Here is an 11,919-nt window from a genome sequence, read left to right as displayed (position 1 = left end):
AATAACCTCACCGGAAACGGACCGGACCCGACCTCGTTAGAAGGAGGAGCCCCATCCGTTTTGCCCGTTTCGACGTTCGACGCCAAACACGGGCGGTTACCTGATCCGACGGCGTCAAGGCATCGAGAGAGATGAAAAAAAAGAGAAATAAAAAGAAAAAGAAAAATAATAATAATAAAAAAAGGGATAGAGCGAGGAGCGGAATGGCATCTGCCTCATCCTTAAAAACGGCAACGCAAGCGATGGTGACAGCTCAAAGGGGGCGAGGCCCGAGAGGCGAAGGCAGGCTGGTGGAGGCGGGATATCCTGCCCTTCCTGCCAAAGTGGGCCCCGGCGGACAGCGCCGCGAGCGTGGCCGCGAGCGGAGGCTTCCTCTACGTCTTCCGATCTCCGAGCCGAGATCTGATCCCACTCTCGCCCGATAGAAGGGGTAAAGGAGGTGGGGCGAGGTTAAAAAAGTTCTCTGTGGTCTTTGCCGTGATCTTTCCGCCAGACCTCGCTCGTTGGATCTCTTTTACTCTCAGCACCGTGTGGAAGAAAGCGAGGACCTTTTCGGTTGTTGCTTCTGCCATTTCGCCGTTAGTGTAGTTAGGTAATCGTGGTTGAAAAACTTCTCATTTATTGCTATAATTTTGATTCCCCTTTTCATTCGACCTCCCGGTTTCTGTTTACTCTTGGTCGATGTTCCTGATTTAATCTTTTTTTGCTGCTGATCCTTCTCAGCAGTTGAAAGAGAAATACAGAAAGCAAATCCTTTTTGGGTTGATGGGACCTCCTTGTTCTTCATTTGTTTTTTTATACCTATAGTTGATTTTTTGGTTGAAATGTGTTTTTTGGCAAAGGTGTGTCCTTGAAACTAAAAATTGTCATTTGGTTTTTAGCTCTGTTCTAGTTCTTTTGCACCCTTTCCTCTCTCTCTCTCTCTCGCTATCTCTTTCTTTGTAAGGTTTTACCATTATAAAAAATTAATTTCGTTGAATAAAGTGGCTAAGGCAAAAAAACATTCTTTTCACCTAGATGCTCTTCATAGTCTTCTGATAATTTTATACGTTCTAACAAGTCCAAACTTTGTGGTTGAACATGGGTGCGTGATGTTATGTTTTCTTCTTGCGTGTTGGTTTATTTTCTTCTTATCCTCTGCAGTTCCATTCGCAAGAGTGATTTAGCTAAGTTGAAAATCGCTCAGGAGAAAGAAAGTGGACATGGGCATAAAAGGAAAGTGGTTTAGTGCTGTCAAGAGGGCCTTCATTCCGCAGTGTTGTCAAGGAGATCCTAAGGAGAGTCTTGATTATTCCAAGGTTTCCGATTCACTCCCTATAAAAGAAGTGGAAACTACTGCTGTCGGTGCTGCTCAACTGTTGCTACCAGCACCTCTTCAGGAGGCTAAGCTGATCGAGAATGGGAATGAACAGAATAAGCATGCCTACTCGGTGGCGCTTGCTAGTGCTGTTGCTGCAGAGGCTGCAGCTGTCGCAGCACAGGCTGCTGCAGAGGTTGTTCGCCTGGCCACTTCTGCAACTAGGCATGCTGGTGAATCAAGCGAAGTGATTGCTGCCATCAAGATTCAGTCTGCCTACCGAGGTTACCAGGTAATGTTTCTATTTTATTCTTTTCCCACCTTCCTCTTTATGTTTGGTTAAAAATCCATGGTGAAATGCTTGGTATTTCGGCTCTCTAACTGGTGGCATGCAGATATGACATGAAAATGTCATCCCGTTCACCCTTTTTTAAGAGAAATGGGATGCTCCATGAATTCTCAGAGGGCATATAAAAACTGTTCTGCACAAGTTCTTTATGCAAGCAATTCGGTCTGGTTTGGGTGTGAGTTGATCGGTCATTGGTTATGCTAGAATCTTAGTGCTCTAGCCTGCCTATTGTGTTTTTTCATTTGTTCCATAATTTTCCTTTCAAAAAATTATTATTATTTTTTACTTGGTGGCAGTTGGCCATATACATTTGTTAAGCCACTTTCTGTTTGTTTGGTTTCTTTTAACCAAACAAAGGTGAAACAATTGGGTAGTATTGTGAGATGATAAAGCAAGCAACTCTGTTCTTGTTTTGACTGTTGGGACACTCTGGGAGCTAGGGGGGATGATCTTGTAGTGGAAAACCAAAGCGAATATTTCATCAATGTTAACACAAAGGATTTACTTGGTATCCACCTCAACGAGGTGAGTAATCCAAGGATCCACACATGAGCACATTCTCCACTATCAAAAACACTCCTCAGAAACATTCCAGAGGTGGAGAAACCTCGTACAACACTCTCAACACACTCAACAAGAATACAATACAATGCAAAAAGTAAATACAAGATTACAAGTGAAAAACCTCTTCTTGCTTAGTTTCTTGTTGATGTAGAAGCCTCTTTAAGCTAGGAAATATAGCAGCACTTCAACCTTGAGCTCCCAAGAACTGGCGATGAGTTGTCGTGAAGAAATAGAGAGGAAAACTACTGAATAACGGTCACGAAAAACCTTTTCTAGGGCTTCTTTGGGTGCTGTAATCGATTAGGCATTCTCCTAATCGCTTACCACGTCAGCAGTTCGATCTGAACCTGCAGAATGACTATGTTTTCGAACCTTAAGCGATACCCCAATTGCTCAAGTAGGGCATACTTGATTACTCTAATTGATTACACCCTTTTATGTTCGATTGCTAAAAGGACCGTAAGCGATTAAGCAACTTTACTTAATCGCTTACCAACCTTTCTGTTTCTTCACATAAAGGACCTTAAGCAATCACCCTAATCGCTTAAGAAGGGTGGAATCTAGTAGTCTGATTGATTTCACTCCCTTCTTCTTGATCGCGAGAAATGTCGTAAGCGATTAAGCTTCCCTGCTTAATCGCTTACCCTAGCTTTTGTTTTGAACATACGGTTTCTTAAGCGATTTACCTTAATTGCTTAAGGTCTGCTGAATTGCTTACCCTAAGCGATTCAGTACCCTTCTGTTCTTGCGATTTTGAGCCTTAAGCAATTAAGCTAGAGCTTAATCACTTAAGTTTTGCTAAATCGATTGTCCTAATCGATTTGACAACCTTAGCTCCTAAACCTGAGTCCTGGGGTTCCTTGCTCAACATCCGGTCAACCGTGACCTATTGGAACTTCTCATTGCCTAGCATCTAGTCACTCTTTCTCCACCAAGTGTTCGATCAATCCTTTGACCCACTTGGACTTTTCTCCTCATGTCAAGTGTCTGTTCAACCTTTGATCCACTTAGATTTTTAACTGTCTGAGTTCACTCACTAGGATTTACTCACTGTCTAGCTTCACTCACCAGTACTTTCTAGCTGTCAGGCTTCACTCATCAGGACTTTCCAACTACTAGGTTTCACTCACTTGGACTCTCCAACTGTCCGACTTCACTTATCAGAACTTTCCATACCAAATATCTGATCCTCCATGACTCATTTAGTTTTTCTTCTTTTGTTGCCCATCTCGTTGGTCTTGTCCTTGCCTAATCTTCCGTTAGGACTTTCCCAGTCAAGTATTTAGTTAATCTTAACCTACTTGACTTCTGGTCAACCTTTGATCGTCAATCTCCCAGATGGATAATTGCACCAGCAATCTCCATATATTGTCAAACATCAAAACTCAAATATCAAGATTCAAGCTTGAGTCAACTTGGTCAACTTTGACCTAGGAGAAATTACACCAACATAAACAACCAAAAGTAAGAGTACCAAACCACTAAATCATTAATGATACTTTGTCAAATTGATATAGTAAGCATATGCCGCTGATTTAAAGTAGGGGAACGTTGTTATTTGTAATTTCTGTGATCCCATTACTGAGAGCAGTAATGTAATTTGTGCTATTTTTTGTTTAGTGGTGGACGCCATCTTTTGCTTTACACTATTTTTAGAAGTTTTAATCTGGTTGTGTGCATGCACTAAGCTACTTATGCTGTGAAGAGTAACCTTTTCCTGAAACCTATGTGTTTAATTATGAGAAAGCTTGTCAGGAGATGAAGTGTATGAGTTGCTGCATTTATTGTCTTGAAGCTTCTTATACGATAAGATTGTCTCACTGAAAACTTTGTGAAGGCAAGAAGAACATTTAGAACTTTGCGGAGACTTAATAGGCTGAAGAGAGTGCTGGATGGAAATGCGGTCAAATCTCAAACTACAAACACTTTGCAGTGCATGCAAACAATGGCAAGAGTGCAGGCACAGATACATTCAAGACGGGTCAGAATGACAGAGGAAAACCAGGCTCTACAGAGGCATCTACAGCGGAAACTTGAAAAAGAACTAGAGAAAGTAAAGGTATGTATGCAATTTATGTCATCATCTGCAACATTATTTTACACATGGCTTGAAACTCAGAATCAGGGAAGGCTAAACTAAAACTACTAGAAAAAAAATATTATACAACATTAACTTTGATTAGTGGCAGATGCTTTAAAGGTCATTGGAACCTGTTTGATGTGGATGGGATGTGCTGTAATGAAGCTTACTAGATTTCTTCTTTAAAAATGCTATGCTGAACTAATAGTTCAATACATTTCACAATTTTGGAAGTGATTCTCATTCATGAAAACAGTAGTTAATTCCAAATTCTCTCTCTCTCTCTCTCTCTCTCTCTCTCTCAATTAAGAACTATTGTTGCTACTTCATTTTATTGTACAACTTGTAGATGGAAGAATGGTATGATGCACCCTGTTGAATTAGTATTTTAAATGAATTTTCTTCTGCACTGAACATATGGGCATAAATGTTTTTGACTTACATGGTTTATTGTGTAGGAAAATTTGATCATAGGGATTGATGGGTCATTGCCTTAACTTGATACCAACCTGTTCGAATCTCATGGCCTTAGTTATTAATTTTTTGTGCCTTTTTTCCCAACTGGCCTTGTTGACTTTCCAGAGTCATATAATTTCTCCTAGCTTTATCGACTGTTCATGATACCTGATTACTCTTTAATACCATCATTTCTGATAAGTTTCAGTTCGGAGGAAATTGTTGTTTAGATTGAACTTGGAGTTATCTGTTATCTTTATGGGACCACATATTACCTATACAAAGTTTGGTCCTGATCCTTTACTCTGCATGCTCAATTGTTATGCATGTCAATTAAATTATTTTCACATTTATATATGTTTCCAGCAAGCAACATCTCCATATATGAATAATAATATACTTCTGTATTATCATATATATATATATATATATATATATATATATATATATTGTAGTGAGAATGGAGCAGCATTTGTATTGGTTTATATGGATTGAAAAGATTATTATTTTGATTGATATTTAACCTCTTTGGAATGCATGATTTAGGTTTTTGGTCTTTCTACCTTGAATTCTACTTTAGTTCTCATTCAAGAGTTTCATATAACGTCTGCTAGTTTTTGATTGTTCATGATGATCTGATTTACCCTTATTGTCTTACGATACCATTCATGTTCATTTTAGATTGGACATGCATCTGTTTGTTATTTATTCATGCTTGCCTCATCTTTTCTTCCAAATTGAACTTTGCCTATGGTAGACTAATATTCAATATTTGATGACAGATTGCGGATGAATGGGATGATAGCCTTCAGCCCAAAGAGAAAATTGAAGCTAAACTGCTGAATAAACAGGAAGCCACTATAAGAAGAGAAAGAGCTCTAGCTTATGCATTTTCACATCAGGTAGTGGGCATTTTCCATTGCACTAGATTACTGCTTATTTTGAACTAGCGATTGTTACATTTTTTTATACTTTTATTTTTTTACTTCCAAAATATTATTTTGAGTTTTCCCCTGTTTCAGTGGAGGAGCTCATCCAGATCCCTGACTCCAGTATTCACCGACCCAAGCAATACCCAATGGGGATGGAGCTGGCTGGGGTGCTGGATGGCAGCGAGGCCATGGGAGAATCAAAGCACGAAGGAAGATCATGCCTCCGTAAAGAACACTAGCCGCAGTTTCATTGTGCGCACAACAAAACACTGTGATACTAGTTCAGAATGCACTCCATCAGCACCTCAGAAGCGAAGTCGGCCTTCCGGTCTTCACTCACCTGCAACCCCACGCACCAGGACTTCATCTGTTGTGAGCAGAAAGAAATCAGAAAGCCCAAGAGGTCGCCGGTGCTCCATCGATGACGATTCGAGGAGCACGTTCAGCATGCAATCTGAGCGGCGAAGGAGGTACAGCATTGGAGGATCATCAATGGGCGATGATGAAAGCCTCAGCTCCTCAACTCTTCCTAGCTACATGGCATCTACAGAGGCAGCTAGAGCCAGGTCCCGACTCCACAGCCCAGTTTGTGATAGCATTCGAACACCTGAGAAGGGGTCAGCTTTCTCAGCAACCAAACGCCTCTCCTTTCCTTCAATGGACAGAAGCAGTATTCCATCCGCCGCAAACCTTAGGCGCCTTTCAGGGCCCCCAAAGGTAGACATTTCTCCAGCCAAGGTTGTAGCTCCGACTGGTAAAGAGCAAATATCAAAAAACTGAGTGTGCTTACCTGATCTAACAGCAGTTGAGATGTCTTGGATGATGTATTCTAGTAAGCTTAGCTACTAATTTAATTGTGAGTTGTTGAATTGGCTTGTTATGGGCTCTTCCCATATGTAAGAGAATGATTGTTCAAATGGGAATCTGAGCTGATGGTGTGCCTAAATTTGTTGTGAAACGTTTATGATTTGTTTGGTGTTTATCTGTCTACAGATTTTCATTTCACTATTATATATTGATAAGAAACCTTGGTATCATGGCCACCCAAGGTGGGATTTCACCATGGCATTTGGTCTGGTCCAGATGAGTACAGTGAACATCTCCGGATCAACTATATTTTGTTCAGTTTAGGGAACATTGGGCTCCGCTTGTTGCAAAAGGAGACGAAGCTTCATGCTCAAGAACATCATGAACCTGCACTGAGCCAGCAGAAAGCAAGCCAAAAGGGTGGAAAGTCACAAAATATGTTGTAAAGCCATTCCAGGCTTTTAAAAGTCATCAAACACCTTTCAGAAAAGGTTGATTATATATACATTATAGTAATCATCTTGTAAATCGAATTCTGCTAAAATGGGAAACACAATGAATATTTTTGCCACTTTCTCAAAAAGACACCCACTCGATGTTAATCCACATTCATTGTTAACATAATTTCAAGGAAAGAAAGCTAATTACATGTTTACAATATATAGTACTGATATTTAACTACTATGAACATTTCGAATCTAACATTTACCTACTCTATAGATACGGCATAATCTTTGAATCATGCAACGTGATAATGAATTAGATTTATATAGTCAACCATAAGCAATTAACAAGGGCGACGCCACCCAAATAATAATTGTGTAAATGGAAATCTAGTCATGCTTGAATCTGCATGCCCTTCCACTGGCACTAGATCTCCCACAAACTGCAGCAGCATCTGGGCAGCTAGATTCTGCATGTTAGAACTAGTGAGCAACTCGAGAATAACTGAAATAACTCACTCGTACCTTAGGAAAATTTACCAATTAATCAATTAACATCACTAGCTAGCTCGTCTTTGCAAGGAATAGTGTTGTGCAGGGCACAGTAGCAATCCTGCAGGATTAGAACAGCTGCAGCACTGCATTCATTCACAGGTATACATGATGACAAAAGATGAATATATTTGTCCCCAATGTCCCTATCAATTCGTTTTAGGATCAACACGAAAAAGATAAATTATAAATAACTACTAATCTTTAGAATAATGACAAACATAAAAGAAATACATTTATAATAAGAAATACATTTATACACTAGCTACTAGTTCATCCCAAAAGAAGTCATTCACAGGCACACATGACACCTGTGTGACTGTCACATAGGACTGTGCAGTGATGAGTACTAATTGAGTGGTGGTGCCAAAGGGAAAAAGGATCTCCCATTTTTCTTGCCCACAGTTGCTGCATGTTCTTCTCCAGTCTCCATGATCAGGATCTTGAGGTGACCGCAATGGAGCAAGTGTGCTTACTGCAGTCACCAATTAGGAAAAATGGAACCTAGGGTTTCTGCATTGGGTGCAGTGAAGCACTGAGAATGATATTGTACCAAGGCATATTCTTCCTTGCACGGGAGATTTTTGTCTTCTCGTTACGATGATGGCTCTCTTGAATCTTATAATTCACCGCCCGCATGCAGTTTCAATGTGTTCATGGAAGGATAAGGGTCACCTTTGACCTTTGGGTAGTGGTACCGTGACCCGGATATTTTCTTAATTTTTTAAACATCTATCTATCTATCTATTTATTTATCTATTCTCAATTTTGATAAATTAGCTCTCACGGACTGGATCAACTGGTAGGATGTCTAAATACTTACATCGAAGGTCGTAGGATCGAGGATCACCAGCTGCACATGAACGTAAAATCTTGGTTTGCTGTGCTAAAATTCCACTCGATCTCAGTCACCCCTCTCGCCCAACTTAATTATGATTTATCTTCTTGGACATTTGTGGGGCCGGACCCAGAGAGTCGCTAAGATGACGATTCCATCTTTTACATCAATTTTGATAAATTAATTTATACCAATGGATAATTGATATAAAAATATTAGACTGATGGAATATCATATTATGAATTTTTCAATCGATAAAAATTTTTTATACATCACGTAAATTGGACACCAACTAAAAATAAATTTTAAAAAAAATAAATAAAAGGATATGGGTGCCATTTTAGCCAATGAGAAGACGACAACTTCTCAAAAAGGGGACGAAATAGATAGATCTTTGCATGATTAACCGAATCTAGTGAGTTTTATGGCTAGATACACCGGCAGATCTTACATATAGTGCTACTGGATTTTTTTTTTCCTCCCAGGTTCAATTTTTAAAATTATTTTATCCTAACACTATAATAACATAATTACATAAGTTAATAAAATCATAATAATATTTAACTCCAACCAAATAAATAAATTTAAAATTATACAAGCATTTTAAAAAGAACATATTTTTTTTAAACGACGTTTGATATATATATATATATATATCTCATTAAGTGTTTGTATAGGATAGAATATTTTTATGATTTACATACTGATATTTTCTCATGAAATCGATAATATTAAACTGAATAAAAATATCATTTTTGCTCCCAAAGAGATAATGTGGCCATAAATCTTCCCTTTTGGAAAACAAGCGAGTAGCTATCATGGAAAATGACACAAGCAATTGTCACATATCTAACATGGAAAATGAATACAATCATATATATTATTAATTAATTAATCAGGTGCATAAAAATTTATTAAGAGCAAATCAATTATTTTATTAAAAAACTTGTTTTATATATTTTGAACTTTTAATAAATTTAACATACTCTTTATATTTATACTATACTCATTATATAAATATTTCAAAAATAACAATTTTTTTTTCAATCTATCTTGTTTGGATTCAAAATAAATTGTTAAGATTGTTTCATATTAGGGTTTATATGGTCATGGTCTTGTCATGATGGCGTCAAATGTGTTGAGAGATAGAAATAGCGATTGTTAAAAAGGTCTTGAGAGGGAGGAAATAATATATACATTTAATTGTAGAAATGGTCCCCCAAGTCAATTTCAAGAATCTTGGATTCTAAAGAGGTAGAAATGGAAATGTATGTGGTGGATGACAATGTCAAGATTCCTATTCGCTTTACCATCGCCACATCACACCCTTTATAGGGAATGGAAGGAAAAAAATGAAGTGTGACATCAAAAGAAAAATATTCAATTTTTGTTTATATATTCTTATTCACTCGTTTTTCTCACTATCAAAATTTGTGAAATTGAAAAATATAATTAAAAAGTGACATAAGTCTACTTTACTACAATTTTATCTAATGCATGGCACCTATACATTATAACATAAATTTTAAATAAATAATATATATTTTCTATAATATCACCTTAAATTTTCCTTATTACAACATAATTTTTTTTTAATATAAGCCTCATATTTTAAAGATAATGTCTCAGCCTTAACCGTTCAAGGAGTAAATCCAAACTCAACTTCCTCCACAAATTTCTTCCCATTCTTTATCTAGAAACTTTTCTATGCTTCAACTTCCTAATGTATGTTTTATCTAATTATCCTTAATTTTTTTTTAAAAAAATTAAATTGGAATATAATTCTTTTTAAATTTTACATATTTAAATTAGAATCTAATATATTTTCTATAAAATTAAGTAGGGCTGTAAACAAGCCGAGCCAAGCCGAGCTTTGGGGTGTTCAAGTTTGTTTGATAAGATAATCGAGCTGAGCCGAACCGAGCTTAAAATGAACCAAGCTTTTGAAATGAGTGTTCAAGCTTGACTTGGTTTATTTTTTATGAGCTTGAGCTTGTTTAAAACTTGGCTTGAGCTTGATTCGTTTAGATGTTATCAAGCTTTCAATTCAAGCTTGGCTTGAGCTTGGTTCGAGCTTAGTTCGTTTAGATATTATCAAACTCTCAATTCAAGCTTGTTTGATTGTTTAAAACTTTTAATTATTTGATTAGTTATTAAGATTGATAATTTAAATTTATTTATTTATTTTATTTTATTTTATTTTATTATTTATTTAGCATATTGAAAAGAATTTTATTAATAAATATGGTTCGTGAACATTGTTCACGAACGTTGTTCATGAACATTGTTCACGAACGTTAACGAGCTCAACACATATGTGTTCAAGCTTGTTTGTTTAGTTTAACGAGCTGTTCAAGCTTGTTTGTTTAATTAATCTAATGTATATTGAACAAACATAAACAAGCTCTTACCAAGCCGAACACCAAGCTTGTTCACGAACGCTTGATTCATTTACAACCATAAAATTAAGCATCACTCTTTTTCCAATTGATTAATCAACTCAATTTTTTAAAAATTATATTATTATTTTTATATAACAAATATTACATTAATTTTTATAAGTACATAGTATTCAAAATGAGATATGATTTCTCCTCATTTCAATATCATTTAATTAGAATCAAATATATTAATCAATTGATCAGATATATAATAAGTCGTGCTAAATTTAATAGAAAATATTTTAAATTTTAATTTAAATATATTATATTTATAAAAAATTATATCTTATTTTAGATATTTTATATTTAAAAGTATAAAATAATTAGATAAATATGTGTGTATTAAAGGGTTGAAAGAGAGTTTAAAAGTAAAAAAAAAATTCAATTAATCGGGAGGAAGTTAAATTATATGAGTTGCTTTAATTTATCAAAGATTTTTTTTTTTTTATGGACTAAAATAGCTAATATTTTAGTAGAAAGGGACAGGTGAGGCCGCCGTCAGCATGGTTGGGATCTAGCCGTAGATTTTGTCGTTAAATGATTTAATTTCAGTGTTTCACGATATCAAAACAGTTAGATCAGATCCTTCACTTTTTCGTGGGCCGCCGCCGGAAGCCGCCGCCTCCTCCACCGGTCCCCAGTGCCCACCCGCAGCAGCAGCCATCAGCATTAACCCACTTGCCCCACCCAAAGATTTACGCAAAAAGCAGCAGCAACAGGCGATGGATGGGACGTCAGCGAATTCTTCCTTTCACGGCGAGCAAGTCAGCCAAGAGGAGGAGGAGGAGGAGGAGGAGGAGGAGGACGACGCGTGGGTCCGTCGGCATCTGTGCTCTCCTCTCTGCTGCGATCGTCTCTTTTTCTCTCCCTTTCGTCTTTTGCCCCCAACTAGATCACAGAGCGCGCTCCTAGGAGAAGTACTGCCACCAAGTGTTTGTCATATTTCCTGTGCGAAACTCCATTTCCTCCCATTTCCCGTTCCTCTTTTTCCTCTGCCCTTCTGGTTGCGTTCCAGCTTCCGGTTGGACCATGAATTGTTTGCCTATTTATTGGAGAACGTATTACGGTTTGCGTAGGAGTCTCTCGGGAATTTAACATCGGCAAAAGATTGTTTTTTTTCTCGGTTTCTCTGTTGTTTAGTGGTATATGATTCCTGACAG

At 37.3% G+C, this 11,919-nt stretch overlaps 1 protein-coding gene across 1 annotated transcript; it reads left to right on the top strand.

The window, feature by feature from the left end:
• The first annotated feature begins 236 nt into the window (after positions 1-236).
• LOC121969232 (protein IQ-DOMAIN 3-like) lies at positions 237-6,660 on the top strand. Its single transcript, XM_042519198.1, has 5 exons — positions 237-592; positions 1,144-1,589; positions 4,048-4,269; positions 5,529-5,648; positions 5,769-6,660. The coding sequence occupies exons 2-5, from the start codon at positions 1,203-1,205 to the stop codon at positions 6,456-6,458; spliced, it is 1,419 nt and encodes a 472-aa protein (XP_042375132.1). The 5' UTR covers positions 237-592; positions 1,144-1,202; the 3' UTR covers positions 6,459-6,660.
• Positions 6,661-11,919: the final 5,259 nt, after the last annotated feature.

The sequence above is a fragment of the Zingiber officinale genome, chromosome 4A, assembly GCF_018446385.1.
Source record: "Zingiber officinale cultivar Zhangliang chromosome 4A, Zo_v1.1, whole genome shotgun sequence".
Lineage (NCBI taxonomy): Eukaryota > Viridiplantae > Streptophyta > Magnoliopsida > Zingiberales > Zingiberaceae > Zingiber > Zingiber officinale.
This window is presented reverse-complemented; position numbering and strand designations above follow the sequence as displayed.

Coding starts and splice junctions, on each gene's coding strand:
- LOC121969232 (XM_042519198.1), top strand. CDS start 1,203: ATGGGCATAAAAGGAAAGTGGTTTAGTGCTGTCAAGAGGGCCTTCATT. Junction 1,590..4,047: donor CTGCCTACCGAGGTTACCAG/GTAATGTTTCTA, acceptor AACTTTGTGAAG/GCAAGAAGAACATTTAGAAC. Junction 5,649..5,768: donor CTTATGCATTTTCACATCAG/GTAGTGGGCATT, acceptor CCCCTGTTTCAG/TGGAGGAGCTCATCCAGATC.